We start from the raw sequence: 24,920 nt of genomic DNA, 5'->3' as shown, positions 1-24,920 counted from the left end.
CCAAAAATGGTTGAGTTTTGAATTGAACTGGGTATATTCCTAACTAAAGACTAGAGAGTATTTGCTTGGCTTAGATTTACCAATGGTATATGAGCATTTGAAAACTGCACACTGAATATGCACTTTAAAATCTTTCATTAAATCCACAGGTGTTCAGCTAAGTCCTGATCTTGCAGGCAGGCTGCTATGCTTGTGAAGGTACCCTTTGAAGTCAATTAATTTGGTTCCTATGCAGGGAGGGTAATGACTTTCTTTTTGTGCAAGAGACAAGTTAGGTGAGGTAATAAATTTTATTGGACCAACTCCTATTGGTGAAAAAAGACAAGCTTTTGATCTTCCACAAAGCTTTTCTTCTTATTGTTCAACACACAGTGTATTGTGTTTGTGAGAGCAGGAATGTAGGGCAGTATATGCCAGTAGTTTGCAATTATAGAAAAAAGTTGCTGAAATTGTAGCAAAAGGACTCTGCATCTGGGAGTGAGACGTAGATGGAGGTATTTTTTTCCTCTTTGTTTGCTTTCTCTAATGCATGGAGGAAAAGAGAAGTGATTTGACTCCAGAAGGAAGGAATGCAAGCACAGGGACTTTACTTTTCATGGGGAGGGAACTGCACTAGCTCTAGGATTTGTTTGTTGTTGAGTTGGAATTGGAGAAGGCAGCTATAGAGGGAGATGAGCCAGGCAGGGGAGGAACAACTCTAAGGTTTGGCTGTCAGGCATAGTTAGGGAGAGAGGAGGAAGTTTCACAGGGAAGGAGAAACAATAGCCTTAGATCTAATAGATGCAGTACTACTTTACCAGCTGCCACCCTACTACTGACATTTTGCAAACAAGTCCTCTACAGAGGACATTTCTCTATGCCTCAGTTCCTGTGGAATGGGAATAGTAATATTTCCTTACATCATAGAGTTGTTGTGAGGGAACACAATAATATTTATGATGCACTCAGATACTGTGGTGGTAGAGAACAGGCAAGTACACAGATAGCTAAGATAGATGTTCAGCCCCCACCCCCACAAACGTGCCTACATTTGTCTGCTGTGTGATGTTGCCTCCCTCCTTGTTCGTAGTTTTGAGAAAACATGGGAAAACAAATTCATGGTTCAAGATTCCCTCAGCTCACCTGTTTTTAAGTAAATGAACCCCAGGGGAAATGGGGTTCGTCACCTTAGAAGGGGGAAATTTGGAGGGAGCCCCTAGTTAAAAGATTTAGCACATTTAAAAAAAAAATCCCAAGCACTATTGTGACCAGCTGTGTTTTTTGTGCTGGGATTTGAGATGATTGTACTAACTTTAACAGAGGCTGGATTGTCAGTGTCAAAAGGGTGCGACACAGGAGCACATGCTAAGAGACTGGGGTTTATTTCCAGAAGCTCTGGTGCCCCTCTGTATTGTAACTCAGCCCTGCGATGAGACTGGATGCGCAGCATTTGCCTGCTGGACTTTTTAAGGGAACGGTGAGGGGGGCTGAGGGAGGAGTCTCCCCTGGCTGTCAGGCAGGGGGAGTGACTCTGGTTTGTTTGTGAGGGAAGGCAGGTGGCAATGAGAGAGGGAGAAGAGGAGGGGTTTGACCAGGGAGCGGGGAGGGATCGGCACCTGTAGGGCTAGTGTATGGCAGCGGTTAGAGGAAGGGAAAGGAACAGGAACAGCAGGTGGAGGAGGAAGGCAGTGGGGGAAGGGCGGTCAGTTCCCCAGGGGAGGGAACCGCAGAGGGCAGTGGGGCGGAGGAGGAAGGAGGCACAGGTGGGTGTGGGGGAGCGAGGCGGAGCGCTGGGGTGGCCGGGGCTGTCGCGGTGACCCTCGGGGGAAGGCTCCAGGCAGAGGGCGGCGGCGCCATGGCCCGGAGCTGGCGGTGGCTGCAGGGGCTGGTCCTCACCTGGCTCCCCATAGGTGAGTGGGGGGGAGCGGGCTGCAGACGGGTCTGGCTCAGCGGGAGCCGCGGCCGCACAGGGGCCCGCCCCGAGTCCTCTGGGCCCCTTAGAAAGGGGCTGCGCCATGTCCAAGAAGGGCCCCGGGCGGGGGGCGGCGGCTCGTTAGCGGAGCCCTCCCCGGCCGCGGGGTCTCTGATTTCCCCCCACCCCAAAGTACTTGGACTCTTGCTCCCCCCCTTTCCTGGAGCAGTTCTGGGGTGGGGGGGTCTCCTCCCTGGGGGCCCTGCTCCCCTCCGGGCTGGGGTTCATGCATCCCTGGAGAAGGGAAGGCTGGGCTCTTCCCCAGCTGAGCTGGGCAACCACATGGGGGGTGGGGGGAGAGAGGAAGATGCTGGGGCTCAGTGGCTAGCCTGGGTGGTTTGCCATCCACATGCCCCCTGCAAGCAGGCAGCAGCCTTGTCCCTAAAATCCCCTGTGGTAGGAGTGGGGTGAGTTCCCCGGAAGAAGAGGCGAATGGGGCTGGGCTGCTTTGCAGCCTCCCTTGTGGTTTCACAAAGGGTGACAGTGCTGTAAAGATGGCCAGACATCCAGGAAAAAGAGGCTTCAACAGACAGGGCTCCTCTCTTGAGAAATCACTGCTCTCAGCCTTGACCCGTTTCCTGCTGGCTGGACGTATTGACTGTAGCATTCTTGGTGGGTTGCTGGACAGTCACTGGGTGATTCAAAGATGGCCTCATGATCTTAACAAAGATCCTGTATTCAGGGGGAGCCAGTGTACAGAGCAAAATACTGAGTTGTGTGCACTCATTGATTGTCTTGTCTGAGAGAGACACTGCTATATTATTGTGATGTTCCCCTGGTATTATCTGGACCAGTGATCTGCTCCTTGGATTGTGCAACAGAATGACACTAGCCAGTGTCTCTGGCCCCAGACACAACCCTAGGAATCTCCGTCTTGCAGTGTCCAGTTATGCCCGCTGGACGCTGCAAGTTTTTATGAGTTTGTCAATTTAACAAAGAAATTGATATGTACCAGGCTTGTTATCCCAAGAGGAGTCTCTGACATGCTTCAAACCAAACAGATTTATTAACTATAAAGATAGGCAAAAAGTCAGAGTGGTTACCAAAAGACAACAGAAGAAGAGATGAGATCAGACCTTTGGGAAGAAAGGGTGTTCATTGTGACCATCTCCAACCTATCTGAAAGGAATGAATGAAGCCTTCTTAGGGCTTGTACACACTAGCACTTACACCTCTACCCCAATATAACGTGACCCGATATGACATGAATTTGGATATAATGTGGTAAAGCAGCGCACCGGGGGGGGCAGGGCTGCGCACTCCGGTGGATCAAAGCAAGTTCAATATAACGCGGTTTCACCTATAATGCGGTAAGATTTTTTGGCTCCCGAGAACAGCGTTATATTGGGGTAGAGGTGTACTTTGATATAACTTAAGTTGCTCAGGGGTGTGGAAAAGCCACACACACACCGAGCAACATAAGTTAAGCTGACTTAAGCGCCAGTGTGGACAGCGCTATGTCAGTGGGAGAACCTTTCTTGCCAATATAGGTACCTCTCAGGGAGGTGGAGTAATTATGCTGATGGAAGAACTCTCTCCCATTGGCATAGAGCATCTACACTAGCAGTGCTACAATGGCGCAGCTACATCGGTACTGCTGTAGCAATTATAGTGTAGACTAGCCCATCAACCCCTGGTAGTTCTTGTGGGTGAACTAGTAGTATCCTGTGGCTAACTCTCTGTTGAAATCAGCCAGTACTTCTATCAGTATCAGCATGGACATTTGGCCTGGGTATATGGCTGTAAGGAGATGGATCAACCAGTGCAATCATTGCTGTCTCCCTGCCATATCCACCTCTGAAGCCTGACTGGGACTGATACAGAATTTTCATAGAGGTCAGATGCTGCTGGAAGTGGTGTGGCATTAACTTCCCAGTAACTTTAGCTAGGATGAAAAGTTACAGACAGGGAGTTAGTCTGCAAGTTCATTTGTGCCCAGTAATGGCTTCTTGAGAATGACCTAAACCAAGGTAGGCAACCTATGGCATGCGTGCGAAAGGTGGCCCACGAGCTGATTTTCAATGGCACTCACACTGCCCGGGTCCTGGCCACCGGTCCGGGGGGCTCTGCATTTTAATTTAATTTTAAATGAAGCTTCTTAAACATTTTAAAAACCTTATTTACTTTACATACAACAATAGTTTAGTTATATACTATAGATTTATAGAAAGAGACCTTCTAAAAACGTTAAAATGTATTACTGGCACGTGAAACCTTAAATTAGAGTGAATAAATGAAGACTCCGCACACCACTTCTGAAAGGTTGCTGACCCTGACCTAAACTATCACATGTTTTAGGGTGACAGTTTCCCCTCTTGGAGGCAAACGCTGATTAACTTGGTCAGAAGTAAGACCAAGTGTTCTTCATTTGAGTTCACCAGTCATCAAGAGTATTGCCATTTCACCAATGAATATGAGATCTGAGGCTTCAGTATCTAAAAATCTAGCAAGTGTTCAGTCTGATGCTCTCTTCCAGGCAGGGAGAGAGACAGCAACTCCAATACCCTATTCACTGGCCTATAAAGTCAAGGGATTCTTTATCTAGCTCTGCAACTAACTGTGTAACCTTTGGTGAGTCCGTTAACTCAATGTTTCAGAAGTGCAGAGCACTTGCAAGTCCTATTTATTTCCATGGGAACTTCTTGCATCTTTGAAAACCAGGCTACTACCTTTGTGCTTCAGTATCCCCCTCTGTAAAATGGAGGTAATGACATTGACCCATCTTTGTAAAGAGCTTTGAGGTCCACAGATAAAATGCACTATATGAATTCTAGGTACTATTTTATTCCTGCCTGAGAGACACGGTTAGAAATAGTTTATGGGAATGGGATGCTGTGTTGCTTTGATTTTGAACTTTAAAGGAGATATGCCCCTGAGCCTCTAAGGGTCTAATCAGCTCAAGATTTTGCCAGGTGTAGCAATGTCTTTGCTGCCAAAAAGACTGGGGAGGTGGGTTTACAGTAAGAACGTCGGCAGTATGGGATTATGGAGGAGCTCTTCAAAGATGCAATGGAAGTTAGATGGCTAGCTCACAATGACTTTCTGCTGGAGTTAGGGCAGTTAGGTACCTTTGCCTTTGAAAAACTCTCCCTAAACCCATTTCATCCCACCCTTGCCATATCCTATCCTGTGTGGGCTACTCTCCCCTTCAGCAGTGTTCGTATTGGGTTATCTAAGGGTGCTGGTGATATCTTTGTGGTTATTAATGAAAAGCACACCCTTTTGTGTTATCTTATTTACCCTTGATAAGGGAATGCTGGGGTGTGACTGAGCTAATGTACTGTTTATTGAAACCTTTAAAAATTTACTCAGTGGATGTAGTTGTTTGGGATGTAAAATGCCACAAACTAGTAAAGATTAGCTATATGGATGAAATGAATGAGGTGAGGAAAGTCAAAATTATACCCTATTAAAAAGAAGTGCTGTGAATTGTTCTGAACTGATAAGTGGGCTGCCTTTATTAACTTTCCTGTTGCAGTGAAGTATGGCAGTATCATCCTTTTATATCACATTTAGTGCCAGATATTATTGTGGCAAATAGCTTAGAATGATTTAAAAAATTGATGTTTATATGAATGTGTAGAACCACAGATGGTATGCTCATTAGGCAAACAAGTCTAAGGCCATGCTAATTTACGTCTGCATATAGCAACCACAGTAATTACATCGCTTGTGCGTAGCTACACTTTGCTCCTTGTGTCGGTGGTGCATGTCCTCACCAGGAGCACTTGCATTGATTGTACTGTCAGCGTGGGGCATTGTGGGACAGCTCCTGAAAGCCAGTAAAATGCAGACTCTACACTGACATTGCATTGACCTAACTACATTGACCTTGACTCTACGCCTCTCGTGGACATGGAGTTATTAAGTTGGCTTAGTGGGGCAGTTACGTTGGCGGGAGCCAGATCTCAGTGTAGACATTTACATAGTTAGGTCGACGTAGGTTGATGCAGGGCAGCTTAACTATAGTGTAGACCAGGCCTAAGAGCTCCTACTTGTGCTTCAGGACACAGTATGGAGACAGGACTAGATGCCTCTTGAGGTCCCGTCTACTCCTATATTTCTATGATTCTGTGGTTACCATGCTGGCTCAGGATGACATTTTCTTCCCATGGGATAATGATGCATAGAAATACTTTTCTAGGATGCATATTGCATTCTTTGTAGCAATCGGTCCTGGCCATTTTCTGACAGGAAACCAGACTAGATGGACTAATGTGTATGCTATGGGTCAGAGATGAGGACTGGGAATTGGAACCTCTGAGTTCTTATCCTGGCTTTGCTACTGACTCTCTGTGTGACCCTGAGCAAGTTTCCTTATCTGTAAAATACTTCACTTGAAGGGTTTTGAGCCTTCCCTTAGTGTAGCACTTGTGAAAGACTAGGAGTAAAAGTTGCTATAGAAGGGCAAGGTGGCGGTGCTGCTACTGCCGAATGGCAGCTCTTATGCAACATCCATTCCCACTGGCTGGTGCCTCTTGTGTTCTCTCCTGCAGGCTGCCTCTCCCTGCTTGTGATAGTGCAGGATATTGAGCGATACACCACCTTATTTGCTTCTGTGATCCTCAAGTGTGACTACAGCACTTCAGCACAACTGCAGGATGTAGTGGTGACATGGCGCTTCAAATCCTTCTGCAAGGACCCCATCTTTGACTACTACTCTGCCTGTGAGTGCTCTACTCCCCCTCCCTGGGAAGCCTCTACAATGGGGAGGAAGGAGGGAGACTCATTGCGGGGAGGGCAAGCCTTTGACCCTCTGTTGCCCGCAAACCAAACAGTATGGTGGCATTTCCTGCAGGCTCTGGGCTGGGGAAACTTGTGGCAGGGATTGTCACTGAGGGGAGTGAAAGATTTAATATTCCACCTCCTGTAGAAGTTCTAGCCAATAGCAGCCCATCCTCGTCCTCCTCCTCCTCACATCATCACTGGTGTGCATGGAACCCAGAGCTCTGCCTTTGTGTGGTCAGAAGCGAAGGCCCTGCGGGCAGTGACAATGGGCAGCGACAATGGGCAGCAAACAGACTTTATAGCTGAGATCTCCTGCCTCCATGGGGTCAGGAATGAAGGTCCGCATGGTCACAGCTGGCCGGCAGTGACCAGGTATTATAATTTAAGGGGATTGGAGGAAATGGAGCAAATGCCTACTTTTGGGGGGCATGAGCCATAGCATCCTAGTGCCTGTGATGGCCTCTCTTGATTAAGTATCTTGTGTGTGGTCCTTTGGACTGACTTTACGGACACGCAGAACAGCGAACCTTTAACATCCACTCTCCTCCTCCTCCCCTCGATGTGATTACAAGGGAATACCTGTTAGGGCTTAAAGAGGATTAAGGTTGGTGATTGTATGTATATCTGATTTACCTCCCTTCCATATGCCTCCCCAAGTTTCAGCTCACCAGACACCTGGAAATTGAGGATTATGCTGCTAGCTTGCTCTCAGGAATAAATCACATTCCCCCTCATCCTCTAATAATTCCACTGGATCCACTGTCCATCTCCGGATTCTATATTCCATTAGTGCCTACAACGTGCTAGACTCTGTCCACATACACAGAAAGACACAGTCCTTTTCCCCATTCACAAGACAAGCATCATGGAAAAGTTGGGGAAAAGGGAGCCAATCCGTACAACTCTATTCACCTCAAAACTCTATTTAAGAAGCTAATTTATTTTTAAATGGTTGAGATTTAGGTTCCACTTGTCCCATGGGCTGCATATCTCTGGTCACCTCGTGGTTCCCTCTACACACTGAGAACTGGCCTCCTTTCTGCTCCTCTCTGCCATCTTCATTACTGTGGCAGCAAGAGTCTTCTCCTCTGCAGCTTCTGCATTCTCAAAGTCTCTCCGCCTCATTCACTTTCTAACTCCGTAAACGATTTTGTCCTCCCTGTTTTGTAGTATGCTTTGTATTAAAGACTCAACACACTTTACTTTGTATAAGCACATATTCACTCACACCCAGATACAAGGGATTAACCACACAATTTGTCAGTAAGGGACTCCCTACCCTTTCTGAGGTGATAGCATTTGGGGTTTCAGATCAGGGTTTGACTCAAATCCTTGCTGTCATCTAAGTTGTGTTTAATGGCTTATTTGTAGCCTACCAGGCTGGGTTAGCTCTTGGCCAGGACCCATCCAATGACTGTAATGACAACCAGCGGGTGGTGCGCATCGTCATTCAGAGACGTGGACAGAACGAGCCTGTGCTAGGCATAGAGTACAGACAGCGCAAGATCACCATCCAGAACCGTAAGTGACCACTGGGGAGGAAAAAGGGCATGAATCCAATAACGACCCAACATTCTGCCTGCCCTCGCTTCACAAAACGTGAATCTGGTCAACTCTATCTGTGACTTACAGACACTATGAGCAAGGCCTGCGGCCAGATTCCTTTTGAATGTCACCACTGGAGGATGTTTGCAGTTCCACAAGCTAAAGCTGAGACAAGGGCACTTGGATTTCATGCTCTCACACAAGCTGAGCACCACAGGGGTTAGGAAGGAATTCTGCACCATATGTGGCAAGTGACCAGGTGCATTATATGGAGTTCACTTTCCTCTGAAGCAAGGTAGTAGCTACAGCCAGACTTGGGTTACTAGACTTGATGGAATGATGTGGTGTGATCAGGGGGTGGGATACCAGACTTAATGCATCAGTGATCTGACCTGATGTGGACAGGAGGTGTGATACTGGATTCATTCTGATATGATAAATTCTAGGGATATTTTTCTTATTGTGCAATAACATGCTTTGATGTGGCTGACTGATTTTTCCTCTGGAAAAATAATAGGCTGACTCCTTATTAGGAGGAGAGAAGGAAATGAAAGAGAGGGGTGTGTACAGTGTAAAGGTTTCATCGTTTTTTGCAGAGGACAGGGTGATGTAGTGTACTATTTGTAAGTAAGGCTACCCTCCAGTGGCTGAGTCCACAAAAGGGATAAGGGACCGGCTGCTGCAACTGACAGAGGGAGCTCTTGGTTAGCTCAAGTGGCAGTCCTGTATATTTTGCTGATGAAGAACCAGGGGTCTAGCTTCCCAAGAGAGGAAGGGGTGGTGGTGCAGCACCTGTCTGTGATCAATAGCACAGGAATTTGTTACACTAGGGTCTGAGAGCAGTGCCAGTCCCAAAGTGCCCTCTGGTCACTGTGTGTTTTTCTTCCCTAGGGGCAGACCTTGTGATCAATGAGGTGATGTGGTGGGACCATGGAGTCTACTACTGTGCTGTTGAGTCTCCAGGAGACACTGCAGGCGACCCAGACAAAGAGGTTAAGCTCGTTGTTCTGCGTAAGTGCCAGCACTCTGTTTTTCCACCCACCTGTAAATCTCTCCTGCCATTCTCTTTTCTCTCTCACCTCAGTCTCTGGGAGGTGCTCAGTATCTACCTGCAGCAACATACAGTCGGGGTCTCTTAATTCCTCTCCTCCTCCTTAGATTGGCTCACGGTGATCTTCATCGTTCTTGGTGCTCTCCTCCTCCTCATACTGATCGGGGTGTGCTGGTGCCAGTGCTGCCCCCAACACTGCTGCTGCCATGTCCGCTGTGCCTGCTGCCCAACCCGCTGCTGCTGCAATGAGGAAGGTGAGGCAAAAATGGGCATGTATATCCAACGTACTATGGCATCCACAGATACGGAACAGGTCTCGTATCACTTGATGTATGGGGAAAGCAGGGCTTTTTAGTAGCAAGCTAGCCTGTGACATTTCTCTGGCTAATGTTACCCTCAGAACAACATTTATAAAATGAGAGATTGGAGTCTAGAAAACATGGTCCCCATCCCCTCCCTCCCTCTTTGTCCCAGGTCCAAAGGAAGCAACCCCGACCTCGTATCTCTCTCCTCCCTCTTTCCACCATTTTCCTCACATGGCTAGCTCAGTGTCATTTCTTCCCTATCCCACTGCAGTTCTTCTACCCCAGCAGCTGAGGTAGGCAGGGACTGTCTTGTCCCAGGAGTCATGGTAGAGACCCTGTCCTTAGGTTCATTGACAGAGCTACAATCCTTAAAGTGTGGTTCTGCTCCAAAAAGTAGCTTTATAAAAGCTGAATTTTTGTGTCACTATGGCTAGCTCTAAACTGCTACAGTTTACAACTAAGGCCAGATTACCCCATCTCTGGGCCTTAGACAAACATACACTTCTGCTTGAGTGTGGAGGGGAGGCCCTAGGGTGGGAGGGGTTGTGTGTTTGGAGAGCAAGCCCTCATGTTGTAGTGTGGGAGGTCAAACCCACCACCTGAAGCATGGCTCCTGTCCCACAGGGCAGGGTCTGGATCCCTGCTCTGGGCATTGCAACCTGGCACAGGGGGTTGCAGCGCCATGTAGGTTTGGTCCAGGTTGGGCTGCAGAGGGTGGCCAGGGGCAGGGGTCAAATTTTTGTTTGCTCCTTCTTTCTCTGATTCCTTGATTGTAATTTGTGCTCTTCTCCAGTCCCCTCCGTTCTTCCGCACTTTTCCCTTGACTGCATGCTGGGATTTATGCGTGTAGAAATCCTCCAAGCAATTCTTCCTTTTCTGCCTCTTTTCAGAGGTCCTTACAGCTGTTTCTGTGCTCCATTGCTCCCTGACCCAATTCCTTTTGGTCTTTATTATTATTATTTATTTTATTATTGAGCATCCGGAAAGCTACTTGTCTCCTTCCAAAGCAAACAAAGAATGGGATGCTAGAGGCATCTCAAAATAAGTTCCTGGGATAACAGGACGTTATATGGAAAAACTGGGACTGTCCCAGTACAGGCAGAAGAACACAGCTCTTTAGACAGACATCCCCACACATACAGTATCTTTGTTCGCTTAGGCCACTAGAGGGCAGCCCACACCATCTGAAGCAAGAAAAGCTGCCGCTGATGTCCAGGTAAAGGTTAAGGACCTGGATTTTTGAATCTTAGGGTATGTCTAAAATGCACACCAATGGCAGTGGCGTGTAGGGTACCTGTAGCTACATGCCACAGTATAAACAGGTTGCAGCCACACTGTGGTGTGTAGCCACATGTGTCAGTGAAAAGATATGGCAGAGGGGAGCTGCCAGAGCTTTTCCCCGCTGACTCCTCACTGCCACAGCCTTTCCCTGTGGTGAGAAAAGGCTCCTACTAAAAGTCCCGGTCTAGACATGGGAGGTACTGCTTGGGCATGTAGAGAGTCATATACAGGGCCGCTTCCAGGCACCAGCGAAGGAAGCAAGTGCCTGGGGCGGCCAATAAAAAGGGGCGGCACTCCATCCGTTCTTGGGGCGGCACGTCCGGGTCTTCGGCGGTAATTCGGCGGCGGGTCCTTTTCTTCTTCGGCGGCACATCTGCGGCAGCGCAATCGGGTCGGTCTTTTTTTTTCTTCGCTGCCGCAATACACAAAGAACAAACAGGTGTTTTCACTCTCGATGAGTTGTTAGATTAAGGCAAAATGAAGAAATTCCCTGCCCCAGAGAGCGCTACGCAGGCAAGGACAGAAAAGACACAATTTGTTGTTGTGTGTGGACTCACTTCTTATGGGTGTCCATAGAAGAAGCGAGTCTTCAGGAGGGACTTGCATGGGGAGTGTGTGGTGGTTGGCAAACAGATATGGGGGGAGCATTCCACATATCGGAGGCAGTATGGAGTGGGAGAAGGTGAAAAGGATTTTGAGGCTGGCATCTTTGGTGGTGCACAGGATTTGGAGTGGCAGGGGGAATACAATGAGAAGAAAGATCAGTGGAGTAGACCAGAGCCAAGTTTGTAGCACTTTCACCGTGAGAACAAGAAGTTTAAATTTGGGAGGGGAGAAATTCAAAGTTAGGGATGACATGGTCAAACTGGTGAGCAAGGAAGATAATTTTAGCAGCAATACTGTGCATCGATTGGAAGGGTACAGTACTGTACAGGTGCTGGATCAGCCAGAGAGAAAGAGGTTGGCGTAATCCAGACAGGAGCTGGACAGAGTGCCTTCACTCTGAGCACAGAGGAAGGGATGGCTTTGGAGATTGTGACGGGGTTGGGACTCACCACCTGGCACCTCCTACTGGTTGTCTCTGTGAATTAGCTCTGTCCAGCGGAGCGCCCCCTCCTGGTGGTGTCCCATCTGTCGTCTCGCCCTCAGTAGCAGGGTAGTGTGGCCCAATGGCCAGAGGAGTAGGGGGACCCGGGCCCTCCCTCTCCACCAGGTCCCAACCCAGGGCTTTCCTAATGGCAGGGTTCCCCTTGCCATTGGCTCGGCGGGGATCCGGCCGCAGCATGCCGAGCGTCAGTGTTGCTCTAACGCGGCTTGTCCCTAAAGTTCCCCTGAGTCACTTCCTACCCTCAATGTCGTGGTCTCCTCCGGAGACATGGGTTCCGATCCGTTCCCCTCTGGCAGGTCCTCCGTCTGGGATGCAGGGTGCGGGCCGGCTAGGCTGTCTCCTAGAGCCTGGAGCGTGGGCTGTCCCTCCTCAGGAGCTGGCTGTGTGTGTCCTTCTCCTCCCCGTGGTCAGCCCCAACTGAGCAGCTTTGCAGGCTTTTATACCTAGCCTCCAGTTGGAGCATGCCCAGCAGGGCTTCCGGGGCGGGGCTTCCTCTGCCAGGAAGGAAGGGTTAACCCCTGCTGCGCCAGTGCGGAGCCGCTCTGCCCCGTCACAGAGATACATTGTAGAAGATGAAACGGAAGGATTTGGACAGTCTGCGTGGATGGAGCAAAAGAGAGCAAGGAGTTTACTGTGACTCCCCATCATCAAACCAGCTGTAATTCTGGGCAAAAAGGAGGTTGGAAGCAGGGCCGGCTCCAGGCACCAGCCCACCAAGCTTGTGCTTGGGGCGGCACCTGGAGGGGGGCGGCGCGGCGCTCCGGCCGCCGGGGAGAGCGGGGCCACAGCCGGGCTCGCCGCCCTACCCCCGGCGCTCTGGCCGCCCTCCCCCCCGGCGCCCTCCCCCTGGCCGCCAGGGGGAGAGTGGCGAGCCCCGGCTGGGGCTCGCCGCCCTCTCGCCGCCCTGCGCTCTGGCCGCCGGGGGGAGAGCGGAGCCCCGGCCGGAGGCTTTTTTGCCTGGAGTGGCAAAAAAGCCAGAGCCGGCACTGGTTGGAAGTGTTGTCAGCAATGATGGGGAATGGAGGAGTTAAAGAGGGATTAAGAGGAAGAAGGAAGTAAAATGCCTCTCTCACTGTGTGCAAATCTCCATCTTGAACTGCTTCACAGCCCTGCCCCTAGTGAAAAAACAGGTGGACCTTTTACATTAAAAGGTGCAGTACATAACAGAACCATACCTCACAACAGAACTCTTTCCCATCTGCCTTAGATGGTTTTGCACCCCAGCAGAATTCCTCTGTTTCCATTTCTAGCAACTGCTCTAGACCTTCTCTTCTTTCCTGGGTCATGCTCATTACGCTGGATCCTCCCTGGCTCTGTTTCAACTTTGCCCCAAGCCAAAGAGAGCCCTTCATGTGGGTGATCTCCAGTAATTCTCTATTGCTCACACCCACATGCTGCCATATACCAAGCAAAGTTTGTATCAAGAGCGCTGGGCAGGTAGTGTCCCTGAGCAGAGACGCTGTAACTGTGTCTCTTCTTGCCTAGCCCTGGAACGACATCGGTTCATGAAGCAGGCTCGGACACTCATGCCATGGATGACACACCATCCTTTCTACGTGGGAGGTGACAGGAACTCCCAACTCTCTTCTTACCAACTGAACCCATTGCTGCAAAAAGGTGAGCCCTTGGGTATCCGTGCAGGGAGAGTAAGGTTGGCACTTGAGTCTGGTAACTCCTTGGGGTCTAGTAACTTGGCTGTGCTTCCTCAGCCACAGTGGTGATGAGATGTTCCTACCATGACTCAGTTATATTGTACTGTGGGGTAAGAGGGGATCCAGTCTCTCTGACCTGGAGAGGGCGCTACAGGGGTTATGCTGTTCATAGTCAACTCCTTATAGTCAAAACTGACACAAAATGAACATATTTGTTTATGCTGCCACCAGTCTGTATAAATGATTGAGGACAAATGGTCCTCAATACCTCTATTACATCTAACAAAGAAACAAGGGGGATTCACATTGAACTTAATTCTTCCCTGTTATTGGTTCCTTATGTCCATTTCCAGGCCCTCTCGTCTCCTACCCACTCCGCCCCCCCCAAAAAAAGTAGTCAAAGTTATAAATGAGTATCAATAACTTAAGGAAAAGGTTAAAAGACTGTTGTACAGAGATGAAGATTAGCAAACCAGAGTAGGATTTCTTATAGGAAAACTCTAAAAACGCAAACACTGGAAAATAAGGAAATGCAGCATGATGTTTTCCCAAACAACTTTAACTCTTCCCTTGTTCGCCATCAACTTGAAACAAATTTTGTAATACTGTCCTGACAGCTGCACAGCATGCATCTTCAGATTTAGCTCCTGTGATTTCCGGACGTATTATAAACTGCTTATATGCTTATTGCTGGAAGACTTCCTAACCGGTGATCTCTTACAACTAACTGATATTGCCCACCATGCTTCTGTGCATGCTGTCTTTGTACAGCCAGTCAGTTAACTCCTATAGCTGCTCACATCTTAAGCCCCATTTTCCTGGCCAAACTGTACATCTTGGCTTTGTCTACATGATTGGGGGAGATCGATCTAAGTTACGCAACTTCAGCTATGTGAATAACATAGCTGAAGTCGACGTACTTAGATCTACTTACTGTGGGGTACACACTATGCGATGTCGACTGGAGATGCTCTCCCGTCAACCCCCCTTGCGCTTCTCGTTCAGGTAGAGTACAGGAGTCGACAGGAGAGCGATCTGTGGTTGATTTGGCAGGTCTTCACTAGACCTGCTAAATCGATGGCCGATGGATCAATCACCCCACGTCGATCCCCTGGTAAGTGTAGACAAGGCATTATACTCATTCTGTCTGTAAGTAAATGAGTTTGAGACTGAGCCACCAAGGCTGGAATGATTTAAGATGTGGTACTCTGACACTTATCTATGACACATGTCTGTTAGGAAAGTTCATGCTGGCAGAGGACAGGGGCAGAGTTAAGATTGTTTGGAATACCATAAGTCTGTGTATTTTCCTACTTCTCGACACTGTTGCTCTTAAGTTTTCCCTTATATTACAGTTCATTAGTTTGCTACTCTTTATGCTAATCTTCATAGTACTTGTTTTTCTTCATAGTATTAAGGTCACAAATATGAATCAACTCCAGCTTCACAAAGTTTTTTGCATGTGAATTTACACTTGGCTTTTGACGAAGTTGGCAGGGAAATGAACTGGTGTCCCAGCCACACAGAACAATTTGTTCTTTTTCAAGCAGATAAATTAGAAGAATGCCTCCTGAACTGACATTCCTGGTTTGCTGGATGACCCGGTGACTTATCACCTCTAAGTTCCCCAGAACATGCCAGCCTATTACTAGCTTGGCTTCGGTCCTTGCTGCATGTGGTGTGGGGGCTGGATGGCTTTGCAGGGGCCCCTTTGCCTAACAGGCAGAGAGGGGAGAAGGTATCCGGTAGCTTAGTTTGGCTCCTTTTTGACTCAGGAGAACCAATTTGCTCATTAGCAGGGAGGGGGATGTCTCCTTATTGCCTCCCCTGACTGCTGCTCTCCCTTGTCCCCTATCCTTAGATGTCTCTCTGCAGAGCAGCCTCCCACTGGTGCATTCACAGGGCCAGCTGCCCCCCAAAAACAACATCCTGGACTATCTGGAGTCTGAGATCCAGAACCTCAGCCTATCCCAGCCCCTGCTACCCTCCCACCACTTTGGGGCCAACCAGCATCCCAGCGTGCTCTCCTCCCTGAGCTCGGAGGTTGTGGAGCGCAGGGTAATCCAGCTGCCTCCCATCACTGAACTCATCCCATCCTCGCAGAGGAGCAGTAACTTGTCACACCTGCAGCGAGCTGGCCATGCCGCAGGACCCAGGGGCTCCACAATAGAGGATGAGAGGGAGGACTGGAGAAGACGCCAGCCCTTGGATGGAGATTCTCACTCCAGCTTCGATCGGGAATCCTGGGACAAGGGACGAGACCAGCCGCCTCAGAGGCAGGGGGAGGGCAGCTATGATGGCAGGCACCGGAGTTCCAGGCGGGATGTTTCGCCCATGCGCCGGCCAGACCGCGGTAGGTATGGTGACATCTTCTACCCTCAGGAGGCCAGGGAGCGCTCGGGCCGCCGCTTCGACCCCAGGGAGCAGCCTTTGGAGAGGCAAAAGTATCAACGCTCCAATAGAAAGGGCAGCAGTTCGGAGCAGCGGGAGCGCCAGCATCGCAGCTACTCTCCTCCGGCACGGCGAGAGTCGTGGAGCTCGGCAGAAGAGCATGATCGCTTCCAGGGGAACAATAGGCAACGCCACCGTCGCTCCCCAGGCTGGCCAGAAGACAAGCCACCCAGTTACCGCTCACTGGAAATCATCCCAGCCAAGGACAGCAGACACAGAAGCAGCGTGGGACAGCAGTCGGTGAGTCAGAGTCCCTGACTGCTCTCTGATGAGAACGGTTAGCCCCTCTGTGTGTGGGAGAATGGGTGTCAAATGCATGCTGGAGTCTGATGTATGTCAAGGCAGGGGTTAGGTGCAAAATGTCCCACACAGCTTGGTTGAGGGACGTGCTGAATTCTCCCACATCGCGTGCGCACACAGCATAGTTATGGTGTGTCAGGGTAGGAGGGGTATCAAATTGTTCCCCTGATGCACAGCCTTGGGAAGGGGTGTCTGTCGCCCCAGGGCACAGGGGTGTTGTTTTTTTTTTTTAATTTTGATTAGTTCCATTTTTTAAAAATTTCAGTTGGCATGTTACTTGTATAAGTCTCTGCTATTTAAGAAAATTAACAATAATTTTGTAAGGAGCAAAATATACCTTTATAAATACCTGTATCTAATATGGCCAAAACGTTCAGACTTGAGCACCTAAAGTTAGGCACCTAAGTCCATATTTAGGTTCCTAAACTAGTGGCCCGATTTTCAGAGGTGCTGAGCAGTTGGTGCCAATTCTACTGCACATACCTGGACTGAGAACTGAACTTGCTTCACACTGAACAGGGATTAGCTGAGAACAATTTTTGGGAGCTATCAACCTGGTGCAGTATTTAAACTGGCAATGCAGGGGCAAAAGGCTTCATATCCAATTCCCAACCTCTAAGTTATCCAGCCCACCCCCTGTATCCCCTGACTTTTTTTTTATACATCCCAATTTTTAGGAGGTGTGGGGAAACAAGTGACCTCCAAGCCCCTCAGATGTAGGATCTTAAAACAGAGGGCTCTTGTCAAAGGGGTCATGCCCCACAGCAATGTGGTATTCTCCTCTCCTGTCAGAGCTACAAAGATAGGTTTCTCTAAGGGAAACCCGGGTCCAGTTCGAACTCTGTTGCTGGTACAAAGGTCCTTGCTGCTTTGCTACAGAGTGGAGTAGGGAGACCTGCTTTCTATGTTATCACCACACTTGTGATTCTCTTTTTTTATTTTTTCCTGCAGGAAAAAGGAAGTTCCCGCAGTGGGAAAAGCATGGTCATTTAACACTATGGTGGAAGGACCGAAACTCCCAATGGTTCTGCTTTGGGGCTCCCTTTTGCCCTCCCAGTGTGTAATTTGGGACGACTATTTCTGACTGAACAGGAGACCTGCAACAACTGGATAAAATAAAATGTAGGGGAGACCAGTGATGAATCTGTGCGAAGGGGGCCAGGAGTTCAGTGGCTTTATAACATCTGAAAACCTTCTTATTCCTTCCTTACTCTAGAGACTTTGGTTTCAAACAGACCCTGGTTGTGGAACATGGTCCCTTTGAGAGTAGAGCTTCTGGTGGCACTGAACAAATAGCACGTCCTCCCTCTCTGACTTCGAATATCTCCAAATGTTGTGCATGTGGCCCTAAGATTCAGCACCAAACATTAGAGTGTTCACTGTGACTAACAAGTGGTTGTTTCCTTTTGCCTCAGTGAGTTTCTGTCGTACAGCCCTAGATGAAACCATCAAGCAAACAATTTACTGTGCAGTAAAGGAAGCGTCAGAATGCTACGTGCACACGCGGATCTACATGCACTCTCTACAAGAGCGCACAGCAACTTCTGTGCTTGGAAAAACGCCTCAAAATTGCCAATGCTTCCAGTTTATATTGACACATACCTTAATAAGAACATGGAGAGGCTCTGCCTGGCCATTTGACCCAGACTCTAGTGTATTCCTGAGTTCAAAGTACTAATCTACAAGGGTCTGTTATCATAGGTTGATGCTGTTTTCGGGGGCTGAGCTATGGGTAACTGCCATCCTGGCAACAGTGGGCCTGATTTTCAAAGTTACCAAGCTCATGCTCGTTTTAAGTCAATGGGAGCTTGGTGATACCCTATCACCTCCAAAAATGATGACCTCTATAGGTATTTTTTTTTTAATGACTCAACCCTTTCCCGAACATCTCACGTGCTCTGCTTTCCTTCTTGGCCTCTGTCCTCCTGAGGTGCTTATGGGGAAAATGGGCTCTAGAAGACAAATCTTGTCCCCTGCTTTGCTATTGCCCTCCTAACATGCTATTAGGGAGCTGATCTTTACCCTGAACATTGCATTTTTCCTAAACTTGTTGCTTAACAGATCTGTGGTTTGGTTACTATTGGATTAAGGTGCCTGCCTATAAATTACCCTGTAACTAAAAGCAAAGAGAATTTCCTTTGGAAACCAATTGCAATAGGCAGAATAGCAGGTCAGTCTGTTTTTTCTTGGCTGTGTTGCAAAAGACGAGACAAAAGAATCCTTTTCTCTGGATGTTGAGATAAGAGCCTTCTGATCACCATGGTAAAGCTGCTTTCTAAAGGCACTTTGTGAACTGCTGACAGTAGGGTTCAGTTCTTTGTGTGGAGCTTTGGGAATGGCTTGTATATTATTTTGTAATTCGCAACACCTAAAGGTTGGTCAAGACCTATTCTTACTTCATCCAGTCCATTTCCCAGCTGGCACAGGATTGCTCTCTACAGGACATTTTAAAACTAAAACTGTCAGTGGAGTGCCTGCCACTTCCTTTGGGAAACTAGCTTACAGGAGTGATTTTGAAAATGACCCTTTCTTGCACTCTTGTAGGGAACCTCCCTCTGGAATTCATATAAAGTGCTTTTTCTCCCTCCCTGGGGCTGTGTGTAGGCCAGATAAAAGAACTCCTGGATAGCACTGGTGCAAGTATCAATGGAGTGGTGTTGCCACACTAGGTGTGTTCTTTGTGTTTGTGGTTTTTCCCTTTGCTCACACTTGGGCAGTACTACAACATCATGGTAGCAGTGCTTTCTCTGGGTGTACTGTCCCACAGTTCCCAGCACTGCTGCCTGAAGCAGTGGCTGTGAGTGGATTCTGAAAGGCTGTCTGGTAACCTAGGGCCACTGTGAAAGGAGTCAAATTCCCACAATTCCCTGGGAACTAGTGCCATTTCTTAGTTCTTCCCTCAAACTGAGGGCGAAGGATGAACATCCAGCTCCCTCTTATTGTTCTATAAGAGGTTTTTTTTTTTCTGGATTATCCTGAAAGAGTTGGAGACCAATGCCAACAGCTGATGGAACATCTTACGTAATCACCACCATCTTGGCCAGCACAGCAGGGATTGAAACAGGGACCATTAGAACTAAAAGCTTGAGATCAAGAACCAGGCTGTACTGCAGGAGACTAACAAACTCACCTCTTCTCTGGATTAGGGGATGTATCACTTGTATGGACGACTACATCACCCGTGCCCCACACCTGGAATAGCTGGCTCCATACAGAACTTGAGGCTGATGCTCCCAGGTCTCGTGTTGCTTCTGGGTCTGTTCCACGGCTGCACAGCTGTGGAATCAAGTTCATCTTGAGACCTGTAAGGGACACCGCAGGGACTGCCTAATTTTATGTTAGAGAAGAATTTTCTGTATTTCCATTGTGAGCTAGCCCTGACATTGCAGCAACCAGAATGTAAGGATGAGGGCTCCATTCCCCATGGAAAAGAGAGACAATTGCTCTGTGGAATCCGGCTCCCTTGGATGGATCTGTGAAAATTTTTATTTAAAGATGAGATTTTAATGATATGTTGGTGGTAGTGGTACTTGTGTAATTCTGATGGTTTTAATACATTTCTCTCTGTGTGTGGTTGGCTAATGATTTTGTATTAGGTATGAAGAGTTGGTGGACAACTGAATTGATATTAAAGAATAGCATTGTTGCCCCTTCTTCCCACATCAGTATCCCATTCTGAGGGTACGTCTACACTTAAACTACTACAGTGGCCCAGCTGGAACACTGCAGCGTTACCGCTGTCTACACTGCGTCAGGAGGGTTCTCTCATTGGTGTAGGTAATCCACCTCCCCAACAAGTCTTTTGTCAACCTAGCACTGTCTACACTGGGGGGTAAGTCAGCACAGCTATGTCTCTCAGGGATATGGATTTTTCACACCCCTGAAAGCTGTAGCGATGCCTTTGTAAGTTCCCCGTATAGACCAGTCCTGCTACTCAGCATTGCCCCTCTGCAGAAGCAGATGTCTGGGGCTGAGCAGGTTGACTTCCCAGGGAGCAAAAATCAATAATATGGATTCTGGATATATTCAGTGTAACTTGCTTTATCTACATGCACCCTAATTCTGAAATGAGATGATCAAACAGCATGCAGGACAATCCCTTCTCTTCTTCCTACTCTCTCAGCCCAGAGCAGTGCCCGGCTCCCAAGGAGCAACTGCACCCCATGAACTGATTCTAATAAGAGCCCAAGGCGCATAGTAAACTGCTTTTTGCACAGCTGCTTCTTTCCCCCAAAGCTGCCTCTACACACAATCTTCTATAACCCCAGCCTAACACAGCATGTCTTCCCAAGAGGCAAAACTTGTTCGCATGCTAAGGGCTTTCCTAAACTGAAAAGTTGCATCAGCATAACTACGTCTCTCAGGAGTGTGAAAAATCCACACTCCTGAGAGTCATAGTTAAGATGACCTAGACCTTGCTGTAGACAGCTAGGTCAACAAAATTCTTCTGTTTACCTAGCTGTCTACAGCAAGGTTTAGGTCATCTTAACTATGTCGCTCAGGAGTGTGGATTTTTCACACTCCTATCTACCTCTCCTAGAGGGAGTAGCTTACCTAGACTTGAGCAATGGGAGAATCCCTTCTATTGCTGTAGTAAGTGTCCACACTCAAGCACTACAGTCATGCAGCTGTGTTGTAGTAGCATTTTAAGTGTAGACATAGTCTGTGGAAAAAGAACATGAAGGTTACATGTAACAGTACTATTTGGTGACGACTGCCAGAACTGTATGATTGTATTAATGACACAGCTTGGGCTTTTGGCCTAACACCGAGAAAGTGAGCTCTCTTCTTCCCTTTCCCTACCAGCTCTGTAGTAGAGATGAAGAAATTATTTGTGAATAGTTCATTAATTCTGGTTTTGACCATGTTTGGGCCCCTATTTCTCACTTTTTGATAACATTCACGTGAGCTAAATTCTGCTTCTGTGTATGTTTTTGGGAAAACTAATTTCAAACCTGTAGCTGAAACATTTAATTTTGTGATTAAATGGTGGACAGTAGTAGTTTAGATTATCCAGTCGGGGACTGGAAACAATACTATGTGGTTTAGATAACAAAACATGCAGTTCAAATAATAAATACTCATACTTGCACAAAATGGAGTCCAAGAAATCCACAGACTGTAGTTTGTTTGCACAAAAAGTTTCAAATAATTACAAAGAGCAAACAAAATCATAAGTCAATGAGCTTGTGTATAGGTGGTGAACTGTATAAATTCATTTCCAGTTGCTGATTCAGTTCTAGTCTCCGTGGATCCTGTTGCACAGTCAAAGGAATATCCCTTGCATACAAGAAAATTCCTATATCAATAGAGATGAAGTGGGTGCAAAGTGATTCTGCTATAACGAGACTCTTTCTTGTGAGTAATGAGTATGCGTGAACCTCCCATTGCAAGCTCTCCTGGCCTGCAGGGCAGGCAGATATTGATCCTGGCAACTGCTTTCCACTCATTGCTATAGAGCCATGAGTGGTATAAAATCTTCTCACTGAACAAGAATGGACTCATGTGCCTGGCTCTCTTATGCATTTGCAGAGCTCCTAACACTGCAGTAGGTAGGCACCATTCCAGGACTGGAGGCCGAGAGGCTGCTTTTTGTGTAACTGCTGAGTTGTTCAAGCAAAGTAAACAATCACATAGACTGTTGGCAATCGCGCAACCCATAACCAAGAGTGCAAAAAGGCCCAGGAACAACCTTAGAGCTTGTCTTTACTGCAGAGCTCACTCAGCTCAAGTGAGAGGGCCACACAGCAAAATAACCCTCAAACAGCACAGAGTGTTTGTGTTAGCAGTACAGTGAAGCTATGTCTCAATTGCATTATTAGACCCAGCAGCACTTGAGCTTCTACCTACACCCCCGAAGGGCCAGCTAACTTGAGTTTAAAGCACCAGTTAACCTGAGGTAGAGATTTTTGCACGTGCGTGGGAGTCAAGTTAGGGGCAACATTCAAATTATCTTGAGCTAATGCTGCAGTGAAGACAAGCCCTTATGTAGTTCTGCATCTTGTTTAATCTCTACAACGTGCCTTGTACTATTTTTCTACAATGTCATTCCACTGTGCCAGCTGTACAATGAAAAGCCAGATGGTAACAGATGTTTGTATGTTTTGGTTTTTGAGTGGTTGTCAAATGTATAATTAAAATAAATGAGAACTTCTAGCCATTTGTATCTGTGGTCTGTCCTTCCTACTTAGACCAAGAAATGTAATCAAGTGCTTAAAGCAGAAGAAACGGAATCAGAAAATCTTTGTTCTAAGAGTGACTCTAGAACTAGCCTTAGAGCTGCTTGGACCATGTTCTCTCCTTCCCCCTGGAAAATTTTGACCTTTTGTCAAAACGAGAAAAATCAGGGGGTTGGTCAGAATTTTTCAGTTTTCAAATGAAAAATTGAAATTTTTCAAGGAAAGCAGACACTTAGACCCAGATCCACAAATATTTTCCCATTACTCGTATTGAGGTGCCAAATTCCCAATGAAATCCATACTTTGAGGACATGGGCCTTGCTTTTGTTTAAAACGCAATCTCCATCAAGAAATAATTTTGACAGAGAATTACAGGACCTTAATCAAGTCACTTTACAAATCCATCTGTCTCTGTTTCCCTCACTGTCTGTCAAATGAGATAACGATACTTATCCTCTGGTTGTAAACCGCTTTGAGCTTATAAGTGACAACAGAGGTAAATAGTACTATGATGTGCTTATTAATTGGGTCTTGTTTTTAAATGAACTCTCTTTGCTTTTTCCATATGTGAGAGAAGAACAGATAGTAGATAATGTTTTCACCCCTCAGCTCATAGAGAAATGAAATGAAATTAAATGAAAATGGACTTTTCATTAGAAATACAAAAATACATAGTGTAAGAAGAGGAGAATATAGCTGCTGTTTGCATAGGTGCTTAGTGGGAATGGGGGGTAGGGTATGAAGCAAACACTAGCTAAAGGCTCAGGATCTAGTCTCAGCTGGACTGACCCTTCATTACCAAATCCCACTCCGAGCAGGACTTGGGACTCTGCACCTCCTGCCCATCCCACTCATCTGACCCTTGTTGTGAAAGAGCCAATGTGAAGCCAAGCATGACCTCTGACCCACTTGCTATCTCTATATTAACTTTGTATAAGTGCTTGTGTTTCAGGCTCACTTCTACCCCTGCCTCTGCCAGTGAGAGAGAGAGCGAGGTAAGAGCAACATTCCATCTGCCGTTTCCAGCTGTGCGAACCTTGTAACTGATTGGTGTCTATATGGAATGTACAGGAGGGAGTAGAACAGGGAGGCTGTTTCTACCTCATTTCTTCTTACAGACCAAGGGCTGGATTCACTCAGGTTGGTAGCCCACCACCCCAAGGCAGTAATGCTCCCTGGAATGGGGGTGCATTGGCAAAAACCCTCTGCAATCCCTGTTCCCACTAGGGACCTGAAGTCAGCTGGCACATTTCCAAAAGCTGGGTAGGGCCAACGCAGGAAAAGGTGTGCTGATTCAGTGCTTTTCCCAAGCAGCCTCCACCAGTGGAGCTCCAGGCTTTAAAGAGGAGAGATTCCTTACCCCTTCATGACCACATGGATGCATATTATACCTTAGGTCCATAGGGGTGAATGTGGCTCCACTCCAGGACTAACAGAGAGGAAGCTACCTAAGCAATAGCTGTCAAAGTGATAGCTAGTAACCAGCAGCTATCTGGTTGCCATCGGCAGCATAGCTTCTAATGTGGACTAGGAAGGTGCTGTGGAGAGAAGCAGCCTTAGGTATGCAGGCTAACGGGGAAAATCCCCTGGTAGGTTAGTGGTTGGCTTTACCCTGAAGCATGTGAATTAACTCTTATATAGGATAAAGCATTTTTGCTTTAACATAGCTAATGTACTCTTGGATGTTCTTACTAATTATGCATATTCATGGTACCACATAGGTGAAATAACACTGTATTAGCTTTTTGCATTGAATGTCCTCATCTTTTAAGGAGGTAAAGGATATAATCCAAGAATGATCTTGATGTCTCTCTTTGACTTGTTGCCTGTTGTTAATTCGGGGTATACTGTTCTTCTCTAGTCAGTATCAAAGTGTTTAATTGTGCCTCCAGCTGGTTTCTGAGGGTACTGCATTGAGCTTGTGCTGCAAACCATGCTTCAGTCCAGGGCTTTGGCGGTGGCTCTGATTCTGCTCCTCAGCACCAGTCTCTCTGGTAAGTCTTAAAACCCTTCAGGCTGGTGGGGATATTCCTCAGCTTTATATGCACTTAACCTGCTTTGCACAAGTCTATCCCAGCCATGAACTAGGATTAGGTAGAGGGTAGAGTGCATGAATTTTCATTGTGACTGGGAGTGTGAAGCCAGTTACTAGTGCATCCTCCCACACACACGGCTTAGTGGGGAGTATCTTAGCACTGTGTTCTGCTGTCTAAGTCCCACTGCATGCACAGGTATGAGAACGCTGGCTGTGCTGTTTAAGTTTCTGCAACATGTAGAGACTGAAGGTTTGTAGCCTAGAACCAGTGTTCTAGAGCAGGGGCGGGCAAACTTTTTGGCCTGAGGGCCGCATCGGGTTTCGGAAATTGTAT

At 47.4% G+C, this 24,920-nt stretch overlaps 2 protein-coding genes across 4 annotated transcripts in view; both read left to right on the top strand.

The window, feature by feature from the left end:
• Positions 1 to 1,818: 1,818 nt before the first annotated feature.
• Positions 1,819 to 20,743, top strand: ILDR1 (immunoglobulin like domain containing receptor 1). The gene is made up of 8 exons (XM_024202345.3): positions 1,819 to 1,889; positions 6,448 to 6,618; positions 8,051 to 8,200; positions 9,116 to 9,235; positions 9,383 to 9,529; positions 13,455 to 13,586; positions 15,483 to 16,312; positions 17,324 to 20,743. The coding sequence occupies exons 1-8, from the start codon at positions 1,835 to 1,837 to the stop codon at positions 17,363 to 17,365; spliced, it is 1,647 nt and encodes a 548-aa protein (XP_024058113.2). The 5' UTR covers positions 1,819 to 1,834; the 3' UTR covers positions 17,366 to 20,743.
• Positions 20,744 to 23,523: 2,780 nt separating this feature from the next.
• The window catches only part of LOC112108286 (apovitellenin-1-like), a 4,630-nt gene continuing 3,233 nt past the window's right edge, over positions 23,524 to 24,920 (top strand). The window contains exons 1-2 of one of the 3 annotated variants that reach the window (XM_026657402.2): positions 23,524 to 23,691; positions 24,444 to 24,545. In XM_026657402.2, the coding sequence (XP_026513187.1) occupies positions 24,485 to 24,545 (61 nt within the window). In that variant the 5' untranslated portion in view covers positions 23,524 to 23,691; positions 24,444 to 24,484. Of the gene's footprint in view, positions 23,692 to 23,737; positions 23,948 to 24,412; positions 24,546 to 24,920 lie in introns of those variants that run through there. The other 2 variants (XM_029912778.1, XM_029912777.1) reach the window with 2 other exon arrangements.

The sequence above is a fragment of the Terrapene carolina genome, unplaced genomic scaffold (assembly GCF_002925995.2).
Source record: "Terrapene carolina triunguis isolate 2854851 unplaced genomic scaffold, T_m_triunguis-2.0 Scaffold242, whole genome shotgun sequence".
Taxonomy (NCBI): Eukaryota; Metazoa; Chordata; order Testudines; family Emydidae; genus Terrapene; species Terrapene triunguis.
The sequence above is the reverse complement of the archived record's forward strand: the minus strand, read 5'-3'. Positions and strand labels throughout refer to the sequence as shown.

Bases quoted from the DNA above. Each gene is read 5' to 3' on its own strand.
- ILDR1 (XM_024202345.3), top strand. From the start codon at position 1,835: ATGGCCCGGAGCTGGCGGTGGCTGCAGGGGCTGGTCCTCACCTGGCTC. The intron at 8,201-9,115 runs GTAAGTGACCAC...TTTCTTCCCTAG, and splicing joins CAAGATCACCATCCAGAACC to GGGCAGACCTTGTGATCAAT. The intron at 13,587-15,482 runs GTGAGCCCTTGG...CCCTATCCTTAG, and splicing joins GAACCCATTGCTGCAAAAAG to ATGTCTCTCTGCAGAGCAGC.